This window comes from Aegilops tauschii, chromosome 3 (genome assembly GCF_002575655.3).
Source record: "Aegilops tauschii subsp. strangulata cultivar AL8/78 chromosome 3, Aet v6.0, whole genome shotgun sequence".
NCBI lineage: Eukaryota > Viridiplantae > Streptophyta > Magnoliopsida > Poales > Poaceae > Aegilops > Aegilops tauschii.
In genome coordinates, this window is record NC_053037.3 from 186,295,805 (window position 1) to 186,308,440 (window position 12,636).

At 42.3% G+C, this 12,636-nt stretch overlaps 1 protein-coding gene and 1 long non-coding RNA gene across 3 annotated transcripts; one reads left to right on the forward strand and one right to left on the reverse strand.

Annotated features, from left to right (window-relative positions):
- Positions 1–2,839: 2,839 nt before the first annotated feature.
- On the reverse strand, positions 2,840–10,859 carry LOC109763070 (uncharacterized). Of its 2 annotated transcripts, XM_020321937.4 has the most exons (11): positions 9,831–10,858; positions 9,220–9,422; positions 8,678–8,814; positions 8,497–8,559; positions 7,636–7,725; positions 7,115–7,280; positions 6,564–6,750; positions 5,295–6,130; positions 3,708–4,292; positions 3,515–3,580; positions 2,840–3,398 (listed from the first exon to the last, which is right to left on the reverse strand). In XM_020321937.4, the coding sequence occupies exons 3-11, from the start codon at positions 8,773–8,775 to the stop codon at positions 3,285–3,287; spliced, it is 2,205 nt and encodes a 734-aa protein (XP_020177526.1). In that variant the 5' UTR covers positions 8,776–8,814; positions 9,220–9,422; positions 9,831–10,858; the 3' UTR covers positions 2,840–3,284. The 2 variants fall into 2 exon arrangements, with proteins under 2 accessions (XP_020177526.1, XP_020177525.1); XM_020321936.4 differs by lacking the exon at positions 9,220–9,422 and having other exon boundaries at positions 9,831–10,859.
- LOC123497841 (uncharacterized) lies at positions 10,329–11,504 on the forward strand. The gene is made up of 2 exons (XR_006672022.2): positions 10,329–10,573; positions 10,890–11,504. It is a non-coding gene; the product is annotated as an uncharacterized lncRNA (long non-coding RNA).
- Positions 11,505–12,636: the final 1,132 nt, after the last annotated feature.

Genomic DNA, 12,636 nt, shown 5'->3' on the forward strand with positions numbered 1-12,636 from the left:
GTTGGACTAGAGTCGTGTGTGCCTTCTGCATCTAGGAGAGCACAATAGGGCCATTCCGCTTCACCTTGTTCAGCAACCAGAATGTCTCTCGCCTCTTTCTTTACCATCTTTAATAGTACAAGTATACAACCCTGGTCCATCATTCTTTATTTGGTGCTTATGTAATTCTTTTTTTGATATAATTCTTGAACATATGTACCTGCGAATCAAATAATGCATTGGTTGTTTGAACCTGATGAATATGAATAAAGCTATAGCCTACTTTCAAATTCAAATCAGGTACAATTTTAAATAGCAATAATTAAATTAGGGTGAAATTGCGCTCTGCATGTCATTACGACGCACACGGTCTATAAAGCACCGACACGGTTCACGGTGAGGAAACGTGTGTAACCATGCACACAGTTGCCGTTTCCAAAGCGTGTGTGATGTCAGACAATATAAAAAACGATGCGGGGAAACTAAATGTGTGTGATTACCGACCTATCGTACGCGGTTTACAATCATGAACTGTTTATGATGTGTCAGGCATCGTAAACGTAGAGCCAGTTTGGTACGTGCCTGGAATGTGCCTGGACTGCACCTGGTTTTAGATAAAACCACAGAAGTCTGACTGCGATGGCAGTGCGAGCACACACGAGTCTCAATGAAGCGTTTGGGATGTTCGAGATATTAGAAACAATTTTATAGGGACAAATGTATGCATCATGGATCCCTATCCCCGACGGTTTTTGGATCGTGTGGGAAGGACCCCCCTATCGCACACACTCACTTGGCGACGTTTCAAAATGCCGTCGCGGAAAGGGGTTAAAAACCGTTTGTATAGCACCTCCCTGTACCAATGTTAAGATCATCGAGAGTATATCCAATTGCAACACGATGCTTCCTCGGAGTTTTAAGTAATCTCTTTTCATCATGCACTGAAAGGTTAACATTGATAATAACATGATATATCTTCTTTCATCAAGATAATCATATTTTTATGTATCCGGAAGTTTCTTTAATTCAAACACAGGGTCACTCTTAGGTGGTAGAGGATCTCCTAAAGTTTCAACAGACAAATTATGTTTAAGGATAGGTGTTTGCCTAAATAATATTTCATCTATCTCATTTGTTTCATTCATATGCATATCATTTTCATGGTCTAGCACATATTGTTCTAATGGATCAGTAGGAGGCACAACAATAGAAGCAAGACCAATGATTTCATCTTTACTAGGCAATTCTTTATCATGAGGTTGTCTATTAAACTTGGATAATTTAAATTCATGAGATACATTACCAAACTTAACACTGACCTTCTCTTTAGTACAATCAATTTCAACATTAACGGCATTCAAGAGAGGCCAACCAAATATAATAGGACAAAAGTCATCTTGCGGTGATCCAAGAACTAGAAAATTAGTAGGGTATTTGATCTTACCATACAAGACTTCAACATCTCTAATAATCCCAAACGATGAAATAGTATCTTTGTTTTTAAGCTTAATTGTAATATCAATATCTTCTATTTGAACAGGTGCAATATCCTGCATAATTTCTTGATATAAAGTAAATGGAATGGCACTTACGCTACCACCCATATCACATAAATCATGATAGCAATGATCTCCTATCTTAACATAAAATACATGCCTGCCAACAACCAGCTTACTCTTATCTAATTTATCTTGTTTAGTATTAACTTGTTTAGCAATCCTGGTTGCTTCCTCACAGAAATAAATGACATGTCCATCAATATTATCAATCAAGAGATTTTTAACCATTGCAATATTATGTTCTGCATTAATTTGTTCAGAGAGTTTATAGGTGCTTTAACATTACTCTTATGAATCATAGTTGTAGTTTTAGCATGTTCCTTAATCCTAGAGGAAAATGAGATTTCTCAATATAGGAGGTGGGTACAACTGGATTAGCACTATAAGCAATAGTTTCAATTTTAGTTATAACAGGTTCCTGACAAATTTTTTCAATAGGAGGATGAAACTTAAAACACTTCTCCTTAAAGAGATCAACATGAACAGCAAATGATTAACAAAAAGTAGGTAATATCTCAGAGCCAAGTCCATATCTTACACTAAGCTTATGAAAAACATTTGTTTTTATAAAATACTTAACACAATCATATTCAAGATTTATACCTGACTCCTTACCTTTGTCGGCTCTCGTATCCATGTCCGTGGACTGCTACCCCTATTCGTGAACAAATGCATTGCATGTTTGGCGTAAGCTGCCTAAGAACATTTCTAGCAGATCCGGTATACACCGTCCCGCAAAAATCGGTTTACAAGATACCGCAAAACGTTTTTTCAGTATGACTTTTGCTCCGACAGAACAAATCCCGTAAGAATATTTCATGGTCCCGACAAAATTGCACAAACCCCCAAAATACGCGTGCTAAATTACAATTGGGTCCATCTTCCTCGCTGCATCCCTTCGCGCTTGGGCGAACGGGCTCGGCGGCTTGGCCAACACGCTATGCGGCGGCGGCGACAGCGTGGCGGCGCCGTGCGGGAACATGGGCGCCGCGGCCACGAGGAGCAGGCAGCAGCAGCTAGCTAGCAGCGGCGCCGGCGATGGCAGCTAGCTAGCTAAGCGTAGATGGGGCTACACCTCGCGACTCGAACAGCAGGGCTGCGGCGACAGCTCGCGGGGAGGCAGTTAGGGTCCGGTGGTGGCCGGCATCGAGGCGTTCCGGCGAGGTCGTGCTCAGGGAAGACCATGGCGGGAGCCGAAACTTCTCTCCCGCCAACCGTTTCTATGTTTTGCAGGTCCGTGTAAAAAGGAGCTCAAATCATGTAGATATGAAAAAAAGGGCCGTGGTTTGAAGGAACCCTCAAAAACAAATTTGGACATATATATTGGATCTGTTCTGGCCGGCAAAGTAGCCTCCATCCCGTAAATCAACGGTTACTTGGTCGGATGGCCCGGTTTACAGGATCCGCTAGAGATGCATGAGAAAACTTGATCACAAACTAGTGTGTTTTGTACTAGGCCCTGTTCGGCAAATCGCTACGAAGCGGAGCGCCCTTTCAGCCACTCCACAAACTAAAACTAGATCCTGCTCCGCTCCAGCGTGGAGTTGAGAGAGTCCGAACAGCCCCTACATAGGTAGCCTCTGTTTTTTTTAACAAGGTGTACATAGCTAGCTTGTCCTGCGTTAGCCACGACTAATCAGGTACTGGTAAACTAGTGAGCATTCAACTCGTATCTTGCGCGTATGCCGTTCAAATAGAGTTCCAGCTCCGCGCTTCCGCCCGCTTCCTTCCCACCGGCGGCGCCGGCTACGTGGCGACGGCCGTCCAGTAGCTTGTCATGCAGGCGCTGGCGGGCGTGCCGATGATCCGCGCCCACTCCCACCCGCCTCGACCCTCCGCCGCACGCCGCAGCTCCGCCAACTGCACGCCACAAAAACCAAAGCTCCGGTAAGCATTCATCCCCCCCCCCCCCCCCCCCCCCCCCCCGCGCGCGCTGCACCTGCACACACGACCATGAGCCTTGCCTTGTTGCTTACCCGGCCGTCGCGCAGTTCGAAGACCACCGCGTCCTTGGAGAACGGCACCGGCCGCACAGCCGCCACCTGTTCGTCGAATTGCGTAGGCGTCATCAGCGACCCCGTTACCAACAAATATAGCAAGCGAAGAGGACCAGAATGACACCGCCGCAGTCAGCTGCAGGGTGCCGAGGTGTTGGTTTGCGGGGCTGACCTTTTCGTCGCAGCTCCCCCTGAAGCTGCTCGCGTAGTGCGCGTCCGCGGCGCCCAGCGTGGCGCAGCTCTGCTCGCCGCCGCCGGCGACGTCCGTCGTCGTGCTGGATGGTTCCGACGGGTGCCCGTGGCTCGTCCACCTCCACGTTCGCTCGTCCAGGTGCCGCAGGTAGACGTGTCCGTCGGACCCGATGACGAACAACTGGGTGCCGTCGAAGCACGGCCCTGGGGCGACCACGAGGGTGACGTCCCGGTGGGGCGTCCCGTGCTCTACCCACTCCCACCCGTCCTGCGGGCTGAAATGGTACTCCACGAGGCCCCCATGCTCGGAAATCATGAAGATGGAGCCGGTGAGGGAGAGAGGGGACGGCCTCATCGCTGTCCCAGGGGATCTTGACAGGACGAGGTGAGGTGATTGGTAGTGCCTGTGCCATAGCTCTGTAATTCTGTTATACTGGTACATCCGACCGTTCCGGCCGACCACGAAGATGATATTTCTTCTAAACACCTCCTGATCCACGATGAATGCAACCTTGGTATCCGGAGGGCTGTGGCAGTCCTTCCACTTGAATTTACGCAATGCCACCTAAAAAGGTTTAAAACAACTTTTATTTTTACAAGACAAAGCAAGCAGCTTAAGGACAAAACATTATGTAATTTGGGATTTACTATTTTTCCAGGTGAATATATACTCTAAAACTATATTGAGAGCAGAGCACATTTGAATGATGGTGTTGTTTGAGAAAAAAATGATAATCATTAGCCTCCTCCTTTAGTGTGAAGGAGGGAAGAACAGAAGGGTGGTTGGTTCTCGATTATCATGACTATTTGTCCTAAATTTGTTAGAAGCTCATGTTTTTAACATGATTGCACCTGTAGTTAATCCGGTCATGATTCTTAACACTTTTGAGATATCGCTGATTTGTATTAAAACTATTACATTGGCCATATCTACCAAGTAATTGCGGAAAGATCAATCTTCTATGAACTACCTATCCTCTGGAATATTAAAGGATATGAAGAAAGAGTGATTTGTTCCATTTCTTCTGATGCTGAATTTTGTGTGCATGTGTTCCAGTTCTCTAGCTATACTCCTATCAGTGAATTCTTAGCTACTTCTGTACTCTATGGGTTAATGCATGCTTCGTATACATGGAATTATCTTGAGTAGAAGATTCATAATTTCTCTTATGGAAAACAGAAAAACTATTGCTCATTAGTCATTACCATGCAGCGTCTTTTCTTTTTCCGAGGAGATACGTGGGACTTTGGGCAGGAGATAAAAAAGAACGGCTTTTGCTCATAAAGGTGCATGCATTTAATCTTGGATAATGCAATATCTTGTATGAAAGTGCACATTTTATCTTTTGTATAATAAGACAACCCCGGAAGCCCGGTGCACGTAGCTCCCGCTTGCGCAGGGTCCGGGGAAGGGTCCGACCATTTTGGGTCTTTTGTACGCAGCCTTTCCCTACATTTCTGTAAGAGGCTGTTTCCAAGACTTGAACCCATGATCTCATGGTCACAAGGCTCCCCTTCCATAGTAAGACAAACATTTAGTGAAATTAAAACATGTTTGGACTTCTACCGTGAATTGTAGCAATCTGCCTCTCTTGTTAACAAAGAAAAGTGCATCATCTGTTGTCACTCTGCGTGATAACCCAGGGATGCCATCCCATGGAGGCCCACTTGCAACCTGTCTTCCCTTCCTCATTGCTGTGCAATTAATCCATAAGAGTTCGTCACCATTTCTTTCTCTAATATGTAAGTTCCCATGAAGATCAACAAGATACAAGCTGCCATTATAGCTTCCTAGTGTACCCTTCATGCCTGTAATGTGTTCATGTCTTAGCCATAGCCAAACACCATTGCTGTTTAGATATTCCAAAGTTAATCCGTTATCTGTTATGAGGAAAAGTGATCTATCTGCATGCATCACCCGCATATGGAAGTTAAGATAAATGCTTCGTGATAGAATGTTGTATGATTCAGTTTCATCACTCTCATGACTATGACCATGAAGGTAGTGTTGCTTCTCTTCTGCTTTACGCCTTCTAGGTGGGGCATTGCTCAGGTTGGTTGGTTCCGTATCTGCAGCTACATTCATCGCTCCAGTAATACAGTTTGTAGGGCCATGCTCTTCAGTGCAATATTCTGCATTCCAACCTTCTGTTTCTGGTGTATCTAGGATAGACCACTCATACTTGTTTGGCAGTTTCCTTCTTATGCTATTTTGTTGACTTGGACCAAAATGATCACCTCCCATGCCAGGTAAATGTAGCTCTCCAAGCCTACCATCATCTAGCTGGAATATCAATCTGCCAACTTGAATCTGTAGACCTCGAACACTTGCTGCTACTTTTGCATGGTCAGGAGACATGTGATTTACCCATAGTCCTCTAATCTTATTGCTTGAAGCCCCACCTTGTCCAATGGAGAAGATAAACAATGTCAACTTAGTTTCTTCTTGACTTAAGAATTGCTGTAGTAAGAATTGAATCGATTGGTATTTTGTTCAGAAAAAGATTACATGCAATGATATGGTCCTAGGCGAGAAGTTGAGAGTATGTCATGTTTATTGCTGACAAAAGAATAGTATACAACATCATATCATGACCTGAGTGTGGCATATGGGCTTAAAGAAGAGTTTATTGCTGCTGATTCACTTTACTTGAAGGACATCCTATCTTGAACTAGCATATTCATAACTATGGTTCATTTTTATCTTTCAACTCCAAGAACAATTCAATATAATTACGTAAATTGTTCTGCTATGTGAAGTTCCTTCAAATTCATCTTTGATGACCTCAGTCACAAAAGAATAAAGATGTCCAAAGTCTAAGGAAGGAGTTTCCACCTGTATATTTTGTAAACTGATACTCAAATACTTTTCCTGTGGTTGTTGTAAAAAACATTGAAGTCGCATCATTAGATTCATCCTGTTGAACTTCTGTAATTGAACTTAGTCTTTGACCCTTAGGTGCTCCATGTTTATCCCACTTCCACTTTCTTCTATGCAAGCGCCGCTCCACTAAAAGACCATCCTGCCAATCTATAAACACCTTTAACAACTGAATATATCACAAAATAAATGTTATTTTAATGGATCAGATTCCCTAGGGTCATAGACATGACATAATCATACTACAGTAGCTAGCAAACTTTTTTTGTAGTTCTTTTTCTTTTGAATTAAAGTTGTTAGTTTCTGTTAAACTGTGTGGATGATACTTGTTGCACTGTTATGGTTAACTTGGAACCATCATAGTTATCAGGAACACACAATATATTATTCCCAAATCATAAAAAGCGAGTTCACCTTTGAAATACATAATATGCAAATGGGTAGTGTTGCCTTGTTAGCTTTGATCCAGCCATAAATTGCTTATGATAATACAGATTCTTACATACCTTGGTTATCAGAAAGAGTGATACTGAATTAGAGCCTAAGAGACCATGCAAAGCACACCCAACAGATGAGCTCAGCGAGACATTTTTGGTTGTTTGTTCACTCCATATATGCTTTTTCCATGATGGCTTCGTTTCCTTATCAAATTCATATAGGTCTCCAGTAGAACTGCACTGCATTATCCCATGTTAGCATTGGTATGCATCAACAGTATATCAAATCTTGAACTAACAGCATAAATGAGTATAGCGTTGTCTTGTACGAGAAAGTTGATATATTTATTGTTTAACTTGTCCTCCTAGTTATGTTTAATGGAACGACTGAGATATGGGTAGAAACTATGTTACGGGAAGTTGGAGGAATACATTTGATATTCCTTGAACCCTTTTGTTTCAGTCATTGACCAGTATAGGAGCAAATTGAGACTTCACCGAACAAATCTTTTCCTTCTAGGGTAGGTTGAAAAGGTACCCCCAACCCCCACCCACCCCCTCATATCCTCAAATGCACATGCTAAACATACCTTACTGTGAACACGGTCCCTGGTCTTGCATTTTCAGCATCAGATATATATGATACATCTGCTCCTGGGGGACGCCCATGGCAATTCCACCTATGCATCAGTAGCATTCAACCATTATTTTATTTGAAGCCATGGTAGTAGTGATAAAAGAAGTTGCAAATAGTGTGATTTCTATAAATAGGTTATAGGAAATTCTGCAAATTATTTTTGTTCATTCAGTTAACCAAACCTTCTGCCAAAACTTCAAAAACACTGTTGGCATTTTCTAGTCAGGAAAAGAATATCTTAAAATCACCAGCCCTTTATTCTACCATGCCATCGTGTTTTAAGTAATTATGGATCTCTTAAAGTATGTAATATAGCTAATATTTCTTTTGAACACCTTTTCCATGAATATAGTATTTCAGGATACATAACTAATGATGGAACACACATCATTGGCCCCATATACGCATTTAACCTTGTATTAGAATTTTAAAGTTCAAAGCAGAGAAGCAAATATAAGAGGTTGCAACCTACTTGACAGTAGGCCTTTATATCTGTGACTCTACTCGACCCCCTGAGTTATTTTTACTATTATAATGTGGGTCCAGCACAAAAATAACTTATAATATTCGCCTTTTCTACTGATTTTTGTGTGTAAATACCACTTACTGGAATGAGGATCAAAATATCTATACTAAGATCAAATATGATGTCTTCGCCAGATTTATCTACATATTAAATTATATTTTAAGTCAGCCACAACAAATAGTCATATGTCAAAGCTTTTGGTGGGTTTCTTTTCTGTGGTTTATGTTTGAATTTTGAGCAAGATATTACAAGCATGCAAGAGGATGAAGTTGAGTTGCTGACTCATACCTTAGAGGCTGAAGTTCTGTGACCTCAATTAGGGACCCATTCGTGATAGAAAGGAAAAGTTTCCTGATTGAGAAAGAATAAGTTCTTTCAACCACTGTTTGTTGGTAATTCCAAATTGACTAGATACCCGCATTTTATGCGCAGATGAACCTTACAAGGAAGCATTAGGGTAGAAATTCACCTTCCATTATGTGATACGACCCCATTTTTTATGTGTGTAGCTTGACTTTGTGTCTTCTCTCCAAGGTTTGTGAAATGTTGTTCATAGCTGAATGTCATCTCAGTCCAGATAGGCTGGGCATGTTCATTTAGCTGTAGCTGAAAAGATGTAGAGTAGAACTATTAGAGTGAAAGCATAATAGCAACTTCTTCTTTTCTTGAATGGGCAGTATTGGAAGAAAACGCCGAGATGGCAGGAGTCTTACAAGAGGGAAAAACCGAAAACTGAAAAGCTAACAGTGACTAATCTGTTTGCAACTGAATTCATGCAGAAGTCTATTTCACTTGACGATATAGGATTTATGCTTTGCTGGATAGGATAGATAAGTTCATTCTGAATCGTATCACATCTTCATGTTATATATCAGATACTTCAGATATGCAAATAGAATGTCCTGAAGTCTTTTTAGAAGGAGAAAAAACAGGACAATCTAATCATAATTCCATTGGTGGCTTACTAATGGATACATATTACACAAATTCTGGACATTATTTTAGCCTTACCTAGCAGGAATTAATTTCCTTCATTGCTCCAGTAATAACATTGGGTATGCAACTAGTGTTCCTCTGTTACATACATTTCTGTTTGACTTCTCCTGTATATTTTCCTTCACTCTCCATGACTATCTCCGCTGTCTTTTCTCAACATCGTAAGTTCTGGTTGTACTAAAGTCACCACATACTAGTTTTGTTTCGAATGACACAATCTGTACAAGTAATGGAAGTAAACCAGATTTATTTTTGTTGGAAAAACGGAAATTGCTAATTGAGCTCGAGCTCCATGGAGCCCTTAATTTGAAAAAAATTCCAAAATCAAATTTTTAGGTTTAAAAATTTCTGAAAAAAATACACATATATATGTGGATATGTACTACTTGTCTACAAAGTTTCATGGCGAATACTTTTCTGTCTCGGGCATAAAGTATCACCTACTATTCCTCAAAAGAAAAAAGTATAAGCTACTGTTATAAAGATCTCAAACAGTTCAAGAATGATGCAAGGGTGATCTTTGCGAGAGACAGTAAGCTCGGTGATATGGGCTACTGTAGAAGATTATAACCCTAAGTCTGAATAAGCTAGAAGAACTACTGACTGTTAGTAGATGATATGCTTACCTGGTAGAGGATTCCAGCCTCGGACAGAGCAAGGATGGTTGTGTTGACGATGAAAGTTGCTGTTGCATACCCAGCCGCTGTTGGAAGCTCATGAGGAGCAATCACCCACATGACCCCGTTCCAGAACCTCTCATAGATTGATCCACTTTGGCCTGTCACCCACACGGACGACTCTGACATCCTTGCCAAGGAGATTCTTTTCCTTATGGTCAGGACGGGATCAGTATCCTTCTCTTGACTCGAGACGGAAGCACGGCCATGTTTGCTTTCTGGTTGCTTGATCGAGCCTACCTTTGTGCAGGTGCCGTTGATGCAGGACATGAGATTGAAAGGCATGCTTATTTCCACCCAGGTATTGCTCTGCTCCTGGTACTCCCAGAACTTATCTGTCTTCTGCTTAAACTCCACTTCTCCCTTCGGGTTCGGATGTGGGGTGCACCATGAATGGGCAGACAAAGCAGACTCCATAACGAGAAGACATGCTACAAAACACAAAAAACACGAGAGAAATCTGCAAGCTGGACCAGCCATGGCCATGCTGTAGATCTTATCCTTGGTGCCGATGCATGCCAGCGCCAGAGCCTGTCCTCTATAGCTGCGCCTGTGCGATCCTCGGAGAAGACGAAGTCTGGAGGCTAGGCATCATGAGCCTTTTATCTAAGCATAAGCAAGAGGAGGTATCATGAGCTTCTCCGGGGAGGACCCCTCTGTACTTGTGTGTGCTGCAGTTGGAAGCACATAAGGTATGCAGTGCAGATAAATAAATATTTCAGGGGAGAGGGGGGGAGGAGGTATTACTGTTGGTATCTCGGTGTGAGCTATCAACTGCCATTCGATGAAGGCCATAAAGCCATTAGCATAGCGCCTTGGTGGTTTGCTTTCCTTTTCAATAATGCCTTTCCGTCTGTAACTTTCTCACCCGTCCTTGTTAATACCTCGATAAACTATAATATCTGTATAGCAGATGGTTGTTGCACCCTCACACCTCCCACACATTTTTCAGCACTTCTCGGCGTAGTGCTGGCCCTTTATGAATAACCTTTTATGTCTATAATGTAGGGGAGGAAAAAGAAGGGCGAGGGAATCTTGAATATTTCTATTGGACAAGTTTTGTGGAATCTGATGTTTTCCTATTCAATTGGGTGGAATAAAGCTAGTACGCCTGTGCTGAAATCGTCCTTGTCCCCTGCTGCCTCTGAAGTCGATGGTTGCTTAGGAGTTCAGATGTCCATCTGCAACTTGCCGACGCTAACCACCACCGGTGACTGCAGGGTCTTGAGAAAGGTGAAAGCAGCTCCACATTGCTGATATCATACTGCAGAATTTTTCTTCGCCCTGCTTGTCATCACTTGCTGAATGGAATATTGGGGCCTGACTGATTGATCACCCTGAGAAGGTCTCGCTAAGATTTTCGTCGCAAAAGAAGAGAAAAAAAGAAGTCGGCTAAACTTCTTAGGTCTGTAGGAGGGTAAGTGCAACGTGTGTTCTGCGTCACTCTTGACTTACTGTATAAATTACTCGTTCTGTTCTTTCCATTATTGGTGGAAAGGAAATTCTTAATTCACTCGCAGTAATCAGTAGCTAAGTCAAACATCTTGCCACCTTGTATTTTGCCTAGTAATTTGTGCAGTCACGCAAGTGATCTCCTCTAAACTAATCTGGAGTATAATATTATTTGTTTGAAAGATCCAGCAATCGCTGGCTTCGATTCCGTATCAAGCATGGAGCAGACAAAACAAGGGTTGATCCAAAGGATCAAGGATAAAATAAGAGGAAAAAAGAAACCTAAAAGCTGAATATTAGGGCGACGTTTCACGATGGATCCCCAAAAGTGGGCTCAAGGACGCCAGGAGCCCAAGATCCATACATCTCCTGATCGCGGCCACAAAGTTGTTGACAGCAGTGATCATCCCTCTGAACGTGCACTTGTTCTCTCCTGCCAAATTTCCCATAATACCATGATGGGCATTGATTTGATACCCTTTCTCTGGTCGGCGTCCGAGCAATCGAGGATGGCAGATGAGATGTCCGTGGTTCTCTTTTCCTGCGGCCAGGATATGAAGTATAATATTCCCTCCTATCCCTATTAATTGTCGCTGCTTTAGTATAACTGTACATGATATTGCTGCTATCGTGTGACTGCCTCTCCAGTGTTTTCCTCTCCAATACCCCATCCGTTCGTATTTTGACCAAACTAGCTGAAAACACACATTGTTCTTATCCTATGGATAACAGCCATTTTGCTACAATACTTTATGTTATTCGTTCCAATTTTCCCTTGTACTTTGGTGTACCCTTGTATGTTATTCATTGCAGAAAGTAAAGCCAGGATCTAAACTTTAGCTTCTATGATCTGTGCTGCAAATTCTGTGACCCGCCTCTAAATGATCTTTGCTCTCGCAAACAGGGCCAAACATTTGCTTTGATAACCATGGAAATTAACATGGCGCAGGCAAAATGGATACCTTAGCTTGCGTGTCCAAAAGTGCACTATTTCTTTCATGAATCTATCCCCGCAGCTGGTAATGAACTAGCAAGAGATTGTTGCTGGACCAGCTAGCCATAAATCATGTAGATATGATATATGCACATAGCACAGTGGTGGTTAGCTTCTACTTACTCCTTAGATCTGCTTGCTAAGGTTGGTGCTCCTTCTATGAATTCATCACTCCATGGCATGATCAATAGCTCGGAAGTTTTCTCGCAAAAAAAAAGAAAAAAAAAGAGAGTGGCAGGTCATCATCTTTCACGAGTTTATGACAGCAATGCAAATATACGAGGGCGCTATGTAAATAAGGATAGAGTG

Excerpts from the sequence above, each read along its gene's own strand:
- LOC109763070 (XM_020321936.4), bottom strand. The coding sequence starts at position 10,367 with ATGGCCATGGCTGGTCCAGCTTGCAGATTTCTCTCGTGTTTTTTGTGT. Across the intron at positions 6,131-6,563 it reads TCAGTTTACAAAATATACAG|GTGGGGCTTCAAGCAATAAG; the intron begins GTGGAAACTCCT and ends CCATTGGACAAG. Across the intron at positions 3,581-3,707 it reads GGGGGAGCTGCGACGAAAAG|GTGGCGGCTGTGCGGCCGGT; the intron begins GTCAGCCCCGCA and ends TTCGACGAACAG.